This window comes from Bacillus rossius, chromosome 7, assembly GCF_032445375.1.
Source record: "Bacillus rossius redtenbacheri isolate Brsri chromosome 7, Brsri_v3, whole genome shotgun sequence".
In the NCBI taxonomy this organism is placed as follows: domain Eukaryota; kingdom Metazoa; phylum Arthropoda; class Insecta; order Phasmatodea; family Bacillidae; genus Bacillus; species Bacillus rossius.
The window spans coordinates 56,533,038-56,546,114 of record NC_086335.1 but is presented as its reverse complement, the minus strand read 5'-3'; the positions used below and the strand labels follow the sequence as shown (position 1 = coordinate 56,546,114).

The window sequence follows — 13,077 nt, the reverse complement described above, 5'->3', positions numbered from 1 at the left end:
TTTTGCCAACCTCTTTAAACAATATTTGTAAACAAAAGAAACTGCTACTTTTGGCAGAGTATCATGTTTTGTTTTTCATTGCCAGTAAAAATTGATTTAAAAAAAAATTAACCAATTGACTGTAAATTCTGGAATACATCAAGAGAAGCATTCATTGTGATACATAGGTAATGGTTGACGAACTCTGTGAACTATGTACAGAAACCAATTATTTATATAGGTGGTTGGAAAAGCAAAACCCATAATTATTATTTTATTTGAGTTACAATGGTGAACATTTTATGAAAGTAGCTATATTTAAATGCTAAGAATATAACAATACCTACTCTTATAAAAAATTATTTTAATAAGTAAGTACTCAAACTCAAAATTCTATTTAGCTTTGTTACACAGTAACATATATTAACTACTTCAAATAAAATTTAATAACTAGCATCTTGTCTGACCAAAGTTTTCCCAAAACACTTCTAAAATTTTATTCAGTATCAAAATAAAAATCTCAGTGAGGAAAGAATAGGTGTGTAAATATTTCTACCTTCAAACAAAGTAAACAGATAATGATATAAGTATACTTACTTTTTCTAACTTTTGTTCTAACTGGTCTATATCAGCCTCTTGTTCCTCAATTGTAGCCCTGAAAAGAAAAAATACAATTTAAATGTTTTTAAAAATGACTGTACTGTAATGTAACATAATACAGAATAAATTCTGCTTCAATTTTTAAAAAAAATTGAAAAGGGTAATTTTCTTACTTCCTATTAATATGCCAGATGATTCTGTAAAAGGGCATTGTACTATCCGTAGTAGTTTACTGGCTGATGCAGATATTTTTCAGTACAATAGTAGTGTTGCTGACTGATTTGTAACATATTATAGAATGGTTTGTGACAAGTGCTTATTTTAATGTAAGCAATTTTGCCAACTACAGGACCAAATATTAATGAAATTGTTTCTGGTTTTGCATAGCGATTATGTGCTTTTAGGTTACATATTTTATTAAGTGATTATTTAAGTTTTTTTTTGTCATTGTTGCTGTTAGTTCAGTTGTGTTTTTGGCTTTCATAAAAATGGATTAGAATTGTTTAACTGTTTCTCGATGTGTAATTGCAGTTTTAGCAGCCATTTTGTAAATGTCTGCCCCTTTAAAAGGTTAGGAGATTTTGTGTTATGCAATAAAGCATGAATTTAATGATGTAACTGATTTTGTCATCTAATTATTATATGTGCAACAGTAATAGTACTCATTGACAATTACTGTGATAAAGGCAAGTTATTTAGGTGTTTTTGTGTATTTTTACATCATTTTATATTGGCATGGATTGTGTTAAATTTCTGTGAAGGGTGTAGCATTTCACAACACCATGCTTCCTAATTTTTATAAGTATTTTTGGTGGTTTTTTTTTAATAGTAATTTAGGTGAATCAGCTGGTTATGAAGGTTCAAGGTCATGGTGACCTAGTTTTTAATTTTAATTTTATTATCATTATTATTTTTTGCAAAAGTTTATGATACTCAACTATTTTTATTATGAAAAGCCTTTTAACATTTTACCTATTTTCACAAGGTTGACTATGTTACTATTTATATAAATGTGTTTTTTAGTATTGGGTTTCATTTTATTAATGCTTTTATAAATATTTGTATTATAACATTTGTATTCATTTGTATTCATTTGTAGATTTTTCTTGCAGTGTTTTGGCAGAAAGACAGGTGTGATGCCAAGTTTCCAGACAGATTATCAGTTGCTGAGACATTCTGGTGTTTCGTATATTTTTTTATATATGGGAAAATTGACTTGGGAATTCCCAACGACCTAGAGATATATAGACTGCTAGTGGGAGGCCATCTTTGATTACAATTGAATTTGACAGAATGGTGGGCAAACAGTGCTTTGTTAGCAGACGACGTATGTTGACAGCAGAATCACAGAGGCAGAATTATGTTCATTATGTAAAATTACGTGATGAATGAACAGATGATGTGTTGAATTGAATTTACTTTCAAAATATAATTTTTGAAGTGTATTTTCTTTTAGGAGTTATCTTAATTTTTAAATATTTGTTTACTTTAAAAATCCGACAAATGTAATCTCAGCTTTTAAATAATAAAAAAAAATGATAAGTCAAAAGTAATCAATACAATAATGATTGATTTCAGCTTCTTATACATAAATTAGCTTTATTTAAATATTGATGTGTATGTTAAAAATGTAGGATTTGTGTTACGAATATAATGAGAAGTGCGAGTTTTGGGTGGTCATAAGGTTATGTACTCACACCAGTATTCAGCATATGTGCTGTAAATTTTGTTATACATAACTAAAATTTGTGCTTGACAATAACTGTTAAACATTTACACCTACCTAGGCAATAATTTTCTTTTTGAAGTTGTCAGTCTACTGTTACTTTTTCCTGTATTACATTTCTTGTATTTATTAATGTACCTAATTCTAGAGAGTAAATAAAAATTTCAAACTTTGGTGACAGTGTTATAAATCGTATCAACAGTGTTTACTTATGTGAATTGTATTTTAAGGCAACAAGTATACATCAAAATAGTCCACACATAAATTCTGTTACAATTACTTCAAATTGAGTCATTTATCATCCTGGTCCAATTTAGTCCCATTGGGCAATATCTCTTAACAGTCAAAATTTGGAACAGAGTTTCTTTGCTTACAATTTAGTATACTTCAAGGTTCTAACAAGGACTTGGTTGTAATCATGACATAGTATGTAGTTACAGACATCCAGAAACTACACAGGCTACGGAGTAGTAGTAGTTAGATAATTAAATAGCATGGTATAATAGGCCTCTTGGAGAAACTCACCGTGTAAAATGAGTTAATGTATTGTGCATTACACTGCTTCCACTCAGTACATTTCTCCAGAAGTATGATTTTCAATAGTCAAACAATTATGGTATGTACCATTGATTTTTCTTACGCATGTACATTGCACATCTTTGATTGACTTTACTAAATTGCATCCATTGGAGTTTTCCTGTGGGGCAGATCAAGTCTGCAGGAAAGCCTCTAAATTAAAAAAAAAAAAAAAAAATCAAATTTTTTTTTTCTGCATCCTAACATGTTTTCCATTCAGCAGAAGCTCCAGGAAGACTCTTTGAGAGGAACTATCATACAAAGAAACATGATGTTAAGGCTTCCTTTACAGTGGGCCACTGCAAATGTGCCAAAAGAAACACGCAACGCCATGGTCACATAAAACCAAATACTGAGTGGTGCTGTCATGCCAGCATTTGTCGGGGGTCAAGCACACTTCTGGAGCCACGCTTGTTTCCAATCATACTATAAGAGGGTGGTGTTCAAATAGTTCACCATTTTAACAAGTGGTTAGATTAGGTACCTATACTAAATATATGAAATTACTGTATGTACCAGTTAATCTTTTTAGCCCATGTATACTGCACATCTAATAATTTTAAAAGTAATTACAGAAATGAGCAGCTTCACAGAAATGTGTATATTAAATAATTAAAATTTAAAAAAAATGTTGTGTAGGTAAAGTCAGCAACATTACACGTAAATTACTATTTCTACAAGAGTTTACGCAATAACAAATTAAAGTTATTTTTAAAAGTAGGTTTTCCTGGGAAATAGGCAAATAATGAATGTGAAAGGTTTTAATAGGCCTATTGGGGGAAACACCACGTAAAACAATGAGTAGGCTAAACACATTGAGCACTGTAGGCTTGAGACAAGGTTCATAGTTTCTCCAGACACACAAGTTTCGATAAGTCACCAGCTAAGATAGTATGAACCTGTAATTATTTTCCTTGTGTAAATTGAACGTCTTTGATTTAAGTACATCCGGTGGACTTTTTATACATAAAGGCAGGATAGGTTTGAAGGAAAGCAATTTTTTTTTGTCCTGAATAAAATATATATATATATTTGTGTATTAATCTTTTTACCCATTCCATAGGAGGGAATTGTGATACCTTAAATAGTTTACCATTTCAAAAAGTGGTTAGGTTAGGTACATTAAAAATACTCTGAAATTGTGTGCATAGTAGGTTCGGTTATGTCAGCCATATTAAGTGAAAAGATTGAGAGGTTAGGTAAGCAAAGTTAATCATACTTTAATTACCATTTCAACAAGATATTATGCATTATTAAGGTAGCTGAACCAACCAATCATTTACTTAACAATTATTTTCTAAAATCTGCTAATCTCCAGTATTACTGGTTCAGCAATTTATTTAGGGTTGGTTTTTCAAGGTAGAGAGTCAAAAATGTTTATTTTTTTACTGCTATAAATGCTAATTTTCTCGAAAAATGGGTAAGTATAAATATGTTACTTAAATTTCTATATAGAGAAGGGTCTGGGGAGAGAGCACCTGAAGACAATACAGTAAATTTAGAAAGTAGAGGCTCCTGGGGAAATGGCAAATAATAACAAAACTGAAAGGTTTTAAAGTGATAAATAAATTACATTTTCTCAAAAAATAATGTAACCCAGATTATACGTATTAATGTAGCTGACTCACAAGTTTTTACTTCAGCTATTACGTATGCACTTTATTTTCTAGAGCCACTACTTTAAAGATTAAAAAAAAATAGGACGACACACTGTTATAATTGTACATAATATTATCATGAGGTAGAGCAGTTTGTGATGACAATTTTATTTGTATTTAAAACATCAACACACAGTCTAGGTTTGCACTCGTCCAATGATTTCCTCTTAAAATATATCCTAGCAATAGGTTTGTTTTATCTTGCTACGTAATTTAGATTATCCTGTTTAAAAAATTGCATTGAATCTGAAATATTAACATTAAAGACACAACTAAAACTCGTAATGAACGAATACGACTACAATAACAAACCCACACAAATCATTTAAAAGTGGTCATTATTCCATTGCAGTCGATTATTTTAAATTAATAGTACTTAGTGATGAGATAAATTCCATGTACTGTATCAAATTACCTACCCGAAATACATAGGTATATAATAGGTTCAATAACTGATCTACAAATTGGTCACAAGCGTTGGGTCGAAGAAGGGTTAGGTATTTTCTAGCGCATTTAATGTCGTACTTACACACCGCACTACAATGAAACTGTATTTAAAATTATATTTCACTCGTTCCATCTTTAAGTATTACCCCCAAAAACTGTAAAATTGCGAAAAACCTACATTTTTAAGGAATTTACTAGCAACCTGCATCTTTCTCCCATAAGAACCAATGCTTTTACAGCTATGTTTTGCCCACCATTCTGTCAAAACAGCTGTCTGTCTCTCTCGCTCGGATTGTAGTTCCCCAGTATGCCGTCGACAGCAGCAATTGGCGCTGAAAGCAGTGTGATAAGCAGTCTATATATCTCTAGGTCGTTGGGAATTCCCCACAGTGTGTATCAGTTTGCTAGAAAGAGAAAGTAAAACAGAAAAACATGCAAGGAATTCTGGAAGTTTTTCTGTAAAAATCAGTGTGCATATTAGGTACTGCTGATAATATTAAGTTAGATGGTTTCGTGATTTAAGGTTAAAAATATATCTTACACAGCTTTTTTTTTTTTTTTTTAACTTCCAAAGTCACTTGGCAAGTTTGACTTTTATTGGTAGATTGTGAAAGTCGCTGTTTTCCATTTAAAAAAAAATAATTCAGAGTGATGTTTTTTTAAATTTTACTGACCCTCCTCTACTTACCCTGGAACCAATGTTTTCAAATTCCTACTGGATTCTAAACAACTACAGTTAAAAGGTTCAATGGTGTGGTTTGTTTGGCCTCACTTTCAATAGCAAATGTTCCATCTTAAATCTTTTAATGCCTAAATTTTTTGCAAAACAGAATTTTCAGTTTCAAAAATGTTTACCTTTATTTATCCTACACCAATAAAGGCACAGTACTCATTCCTACAAAGCCAACGCCCACTCACAGCAATCTGCAACAAGGCATACAACGTAGCCTCAACCCAGAAGCGGTTAACTTGATATATTAACTACCGGTATCTTTATTTCCACTAAGTCATGATTCTGTGAAGATTATTTCACTGTCTCAAGTTACATTTAATACATTTTAAACACACATTATAGTCAGCTGAACACACACCACTTAAACTGTAATAAAATTTATATTTGCAATATTCCCAATTCCTCCCCCTAATACTTATTTTAACACTCTTTTAATTTAAATAATAAATTATGAAATTTAAAGTTATCCATAATTACCTTCAATTTTAAACAATAAGAAACTTCATAACAGCTTGATATTGATATTTATTTATATATATTTATTTTTATTTTATATCCTTTCACTCACAACTTGTAACCATTAGACTACTAGTATAGAATCTTTATGTATACACGAGTTTAGTTTTTTTTATTCCAAAAAAATTATAACAACTTAATTAGCATACCTGTCATCTTTTCTTCTGCATTTTTTGAAAACACTGTCAACTCTAAATACTAAATTCGATTTACGCCAAGGCCTGAAAGTCCTGCGATTCATTGTATTCGCACACGCTAAACGCTTTTCAAACATACGCCCACGCTTATACCCATGCGAAAATGAATTAACCAGTAATGTCAGCTGATAAGATAAGGGCACGATGCCACACGTTTCCAATGGCAATGACAGTTTGACAGCAAAGTATTCTCGCGAAAAACTTACCGAAACTTAGGCGAGTCCCTCAGACACTCTTCGAATTCTATAACAGGCTCCATTTTTCAATTAGAAAAGGCAAATTCAATCCCAGGAAAACTTTTGAATCATTCACTCATGATACAATACACAGTAACAACCATTTTAGAAAACAATTTTATGTTATCATCTTGTCATCGTGGCCAAACAAACATGCTGCACATAAATTATTCAGGTTTAAAAAAAAAAAAAAAAGTAATGTTAAATTGAAACATAATTTCACAGAAATATTAAGGTTTAAAACTTAAGTTCATTAGAACTTATTCAAACTTGGTTTAAAATTGTTCTTTCTAAAACATTTAAAATATTTTTTTATTTACGAAAAAACACCATTATCTGGCAAAAATCATGAATTATTAAAAAGAAAAATATTTTTTTGGTAAAAAAATAGCAAGAACTCTTAAGAGTCCTAAGTTGTCTAAGGACTATGACAATTTACAATCGGGATTACTTGTTTCAATTTTTATGTTTCATTAATTCGAAAAATGTTTATAATCCTGTTACTCAAAAGAAAAAAGATCAATATCAATCAATCAAATTACTGTTTGGTTCAAAGTGGGCACATATCGAAGGAAATTTAGCTAAGACATGCGCAGAAATTATATCAGTGCACTCGTTCGAACGAATCTCCTAAATCCTTGTTCAGCTGATTCCGAGTCGCATCTCAGTATTGCTGCAGAGGTGGAACGCTGCAAAAATTTCACCATATAAGACTAATGTGAAACTTCCAGAGCCTTTAAGTTAGGTTTGAGGCCATTATGTCACGTCTCCACCTAAACACCATGAGCTTGTGTATCAAACATTGTATACATTAAGATTTTAGACAGCCCTTTACAATCACATTATTCATGTACATTTTGCATTCCATTTATTTTTATTTCAGCACTGATTGATCATATCTTAATTATGTATCATTAATTGTCACAATTTGCAACACATTTTAAATTATGTGCACTAATTAGGAGCAATTTGCTAATCAGCATTTAGAAAAAAATAGGTAACGAAGTAACAAATTGACGCCGACCGCCAATGCTCCTCTGTCGCATAGACCGCTATGCCTCGTCAACGTCTCGTAAAAACGTGTGCACCGAACGCGCTCGTGCGCGCAGCAAAGTGTAGTGCGTGCGACGAGGCGAACGCCATGCAACGAGAGCTGCGCCGGCGGAAGGATCCGGCCGGGTGTGGCATATCCCTCCGCCGCACTACAACAAATTATTTTTATTATGTTTTCCACAGGTTTTTATTAAACATTATTTTTCATTAATTAATAATTCAGTCTTTGCAAAATCATGTTTCACTGTGCGATTTGTCCCGAACCTGGCCGGTTCAGTTTCCCGCGAAATTCACATGTTTCCGCGGGAGGACTGGCGGGGGAGAGGGGTCGCGCACGGCGACAACGGCAGTGTCCTTCGAGAGCTCAACCAGGCCGGCAGCCTGCGCGCAACGCGGAACCTTCAACCTTTGCTTTCACCGACATGTAGTTTCCAATAGTGTAATTTATTTTCAACCTTTCACGTACAGTTCCGCGGTCGGCCTAAATTTACCATGAGGTACTTAACTTAATTAAATCAGTGCTCCGAGATGAGTGTTCTACGTCATACGTAAGTACTGTGGGGAGTTTATGTGAATTTACGTCGGCGCTTTACACCCCAACCTAGCCTACCGGCTACATAGTTTTGGCCCGCACGGGCAGCCAGCAGGCAACGCGTGCCATCGAACTTTATAACGAGTCAGTCCCTGGGACACACCTAGACACCACGTAGAGTCGCCGGAGACATGGGCCTACGTGTCGCTAGCCCAGTTTATTAAGTGTAATGTATCAATGAATTAGTTGTTCGTCCAAGTGTTATCTGTCACGTCAGGGTTTATGTATCATCGTCGTACGGCATTGCCAGTGGCGAGGCGTGAGGTTTACATGAGGGGAAGCAACAACTCCGTTCACCCCAAAACATGTCGGGGGGGGGGGGGGGGGGGCTCTCCCCCGGGAAAATATGGATTTCAAGGTACAAAAGGGTGCTATTTATGTAGTTTTCTTACTGAACATTGACTATTCCACAGGTAGAAAAACTGACATTTTTTTAATTATAAATTATTTTTGAAAAATAATAATTTTTGACTTACATTATTCTGATAATAAAATACCTACTCTACATTATTTATATACTAATTGGGAGTGTAGTATCATCGATATCTGGTACAAAATATATAAACAGACAACACATGGCAAAGTAAGTACTTAAAATAAAGAGAAGAACCTCATAAAAATGTACTTCTTACCTTAAATTTTATATTTCAGCTCAATTCTGCGGTTTTTAGTTGCGAAGATATCGATCACATCATCATTAAAAGATGATCCACGACGTAGTTTCTGCAGAAGTTTTTTTTCAATGCTGAGTAGTGCAAGGGCAGACAATCTTTCCTGACGCTGGCTGTTCCGCAAGTAGTCTTTAATTCGCTTCAAAGCTGAGAATGATCTCTCAGCTGAAGCACTTGTAGCTGGCATTGTCAAGATAAGCTTTGACAGTTTTAGTGTTTCTGGAAATACGTCACTTAGTTCGGATGCTACCAAATACAATTGGAAATCTGACACAGTACATTTGTGCATGTCACTGTCCGTGAATAAAACGTACAACTCACTTCTTAAGCTTGGTAAATCAAAGAATTTCCCGTAGTTTTTCTTCAGAGATACGAAAGCTTCTTCTGGGAAGTTTTGTGAATGCTGAAGGAAAAGTTTGCTATCCAACAAGCTTACGAATTTTAGCTTGGGTACTTCTGAAAATCTTTGATTTACATGCACAATAATGGCATCCACAATTTGAAAAAAAAGTCTTCTGTAAATAACTTTTCTATCCTCACCCGAGGAAAAATCTACACGAGCGCGTTTTGCTGTTGGGAGAGTATTTTCACACTCTGAGCAAACATTTCCCCACACTCGGTCAAAATCATTTCTCAAATCGTTTAGAAAGGTTTTAAAGTTTTCAATCTTCTTCATACAGAAATTTATGTCACTGATTTTAGTTTGAAGTATTTGGAAAATTGAATCAGAATGCGGGAAAATGTACGAAAATATGACAAGAAAGAAATTAAAATCGAAATCATTCAAATGTGATAAAAGACCACGGGCAGAACATAATGTTTCGGAATCCCACTTGTCAGCATTTTCTATCATAGCTCTTAGAAGATCTGCTATATTTTCCTTGTGTTCGTTCACAGTTTCTACAAGCTTACTATTGTAATTCCAGCGAGTTGGAGCAAGCGCGGGAAACCTCTTTTTCACCTCTGCATCTAGAGCCTGCATCCTCTTCGTTGATTTTCCAAAAAAACTGCCAAACGCTGTTAGAGAGATGAAAAATACCTTGCACTGTTTGATGTAACTTACAGACTGCGAAAGAACAAGATTTAACTTGTGGGCGTAACAGTGAACAAAAATAGCTTGATCACAGACTGCTCTAAGTTTTGTTTGTAGTCCACCATGCTCTCCAGCCATCACTGCAGCTCCATCATATGTCTGCGCTACTAATTTATCGACACATTTAAAGTCTTCTAAAATTTGTATGGCATGTTGGTAAAGTCCATTAGCTGTTCTATCATCACTGACATCCACGAACTTTAAAAATCTTTCCTCAACATCCCCATTTCTTGTAACATATCGTAGTACTGAGGATAATTGAGATTTGACTGATATGTCGGTTGTCTCATCCAAAATCAGTGCCACAAAAGGTGACTCCGATATTTCTTTTTTTACTTCACGTATCAGTAAGTCAGACAGAGAAAACAGAATATCATTCTGGATGTCACTCGATAAACCTGTGAAAACTGTTGAGTTCTCAAGGTGAGCTTTGAGCTCATTGTCATATTCAGCCAATTCATTAAGAAATTCTATATAATTACCCTTGTTAAGTGACAAAGTAGACTCATCGTGACCACGAAAGGCCAGTTCTTGTTTAGCCAAAAAACAAGTTGCTCTTATCAGATGGCTCACGATCCGTCTGTTTTTCCGCACTTTCTCATTATGCATCTCAATGCCTAGCCGATACTGACTGCTTACCGCGAATTCAATACGTGTTTTACCGAACTGTTTGAGTTCTTTCAAACACATAATATGGCTGTGGGATAATTTGTGCCGTTTTTCTGCTTTCTGAAGATTATTTAAATCGCAAAAACCGGAAGTACTCCACACTGAATTTTCTTTTGAAAAGAGTAAGCAAGGCCAACAAAAAAGTTTCATCAGTTTCTTGCAGCCACATAACCAGGTTATATGTTCGTAAGTGCGTGGATGAAAATGCCTAGTAAATGCTTTTACTTTTGTCTCCAGAGCTAACGGAGGTATAGGTCTGCCACTGAGGATTATTTAATTTTTTTGTTTAAAAGTTAAAGCACTAAACTGACTGTTTATTAGTTTTTCTATAATACATTTACAATTATTGACGCATGATTCCTCTGAGTCCAACAAAAAAGCATTACCTGAAAATCCAGGTTGAGAAACCTCACTACTCGCCATTATTCTGGCGTGGAAGCTCTCTTCACCACAGCTTCCAGCCCGCTATAGCCCGCCACACTACGCATGCATATCGCAGCTCGTGTATTGAAAGAAAAGTTTACGGTTTATTTATAGACCACAACTATTCACTTTAACAAAACAAAACGTTTAAGCATATTTTAAGATAATCGATACTCATTAGTTAACGTTAAAACATACGTATAATGTTTTATCCTTTATATTTCACACGTGGTTCTTATACTGTTTTTGCACAACTGGAAGCTGCAGGCGAGGCCGCTTCCAGGCCAACGGCAACTCCCGCAAGCCCAGTTCGTAGTTCCTTTTATCCCTCCTAGATAGAAGCACCAGTCCAGCTGCGCGCGCAGATAGCAGCTGGTCGTTGTTAGTATGGGCGGACTGCTCGTACGGTTAGATTGTGACATGCATCTACACTGCCCATGATTTTTTTTGTTACTTATTACATTTTCTAGATAATATAAAAATTAAATATTTTTATTGTTGTTTACTGGTTAATGGAAGGGAAGCGCCGCTTCCACAGCTTCCATGGACGCCTCGCCTCTGGGCATTGCGCCGCCAAACATAATAACGAGTCAGTCCCTGGGACACACCTAGACATCGCGTAGAGTCGCCGAAGACACCTGCCTACGTGCTGCTAGCCCAGTTTACTAAGAGCTAGGTAATATTGTAGTGTATTGTTCGTCAAGATACCGTGTGCCATGTCAGAGTGTATTTTTGTAACTATCGCGTCACGTGTACAAGTCCGCCCCTCACGCGCATTAAAATCGTGAGCCGCCACTGAGGAAGTGAGCTGCGCGTGTGACTAGTCGCGTCGGGCAAACCATTACGGCCAGAACGGGCAGCACCATGTATTGGGCTGTGCTGTATTAAATTCACTAACTAAATTTTGTGTTATTCTTCAGGCGTCCCGAGTGGCCATAACAGCTCGGGGGTCCCTACTGCGTTGACCCCTACCTCTAGCCACAAGGCCGAATCCTCCCTGAGATCACGAACCCAAGCCAAAATCACGTCTAAATAATCAGAGGTAGCGGGGACGGCGTCAAAATTGTAAGGCTGTGACGTCCCTCGGCTTTAGGTCCCTGATTCCCTGTTTGCGTAATTGCCCTGTCTTGCCCGTGCAGCTCTCGTCGGTGAGGTGTGGGTCCAGGCCAACGTGGCCGGGACCGGGAAATACGGGACCTGGAGGGAGTTTTAGGCGAGGAGGAAGAATGATAGGCAGTTCCAAGGATAACTAGGTGTTAAATGTTCCACGAGCCCCTTTTACTGTCGCTTAGAGAGCCTGCCGCAGCCTGGCGGACACGTCGCAGAACGAGCGCCCTCCCCGCTACGACCCGGACTCCCGGAAGAAAGTTTCGTCCGTTAACACGTCCCGACACAAACTGGGAAGTTTCTCCTGTAACAATGGCCCCGATTAAGGTTGCTCCGTAATGATGCGCAACGCGTGTGCGGTCCGTCACGTAAAAGTCTCATACTGACTATGAGGTTCGGCGGTCCGTAACCGCGCGTACGCAGCCTATGACGGTCGTCTGGTGACGTCCCGGAAAACTCGTAAACTCAATATGGTGAGCGATACAACGGATGCAGCTCGGCTGCAGCGACAACCCGTGAAGTTTCACTTTCGTCGGACTACGAGCTGAAAAGACGCGCCTCATGAGCAGCGCGGAGCGGCGTGCACGTCTGTCCTCGATCGCGCTCAGAACACCACTGCACTTCCTCGCCCGCCAGCGGACAGAGGCCCGCGGGCCACGGAGGAGGGGAGGGGAAATTGGCCGGCGTGGGAGAGGCCCGCCCCGCGACGCGCCAGGCTGCGATTACATTACTAGCACGGCAAAAGCATTTGAGAAAAATCACAGAATTATTTACACAACTTAGCGAGACATTAATCAAAAA

General features: G+C 36.5%; 1 protein-coding gene across 2 annotated transcripts in view; it reads right to left on the bottom strand.

The window, feature by feature from the left end:
* The window catches only part of LOC134534085 (arf-GAP with coiled-coil, ANK repeat and PH domain-containing protein 2), a 33,486-nt gene extending 26,615 nt beyond the window's left edge, over positions 1 to 6,871 (bottom strand). The window contains exons 1-2 of one of the 2 annotated variants that reach the window (XM_063372116.1): positions 6,639 to 6,871; positions 577 to 634 (exon numbers count right to left, since the gene is read on the bottom strand). In XM_063372116.1, coding sequence (XP_063228186.1) covers positions 577 to 634; positions 6,639 to 6,691 — 111 coding nt within the window. In that variant the 5' untranslated portion in view covers positions 6,692 to 6,871. The other variant, XM_063372115.1, reaches the window with a different exon arrangement.
* Between the last annotated feature and the right edge of the window lie 6,206 nt (positions 6,872 to 13,077).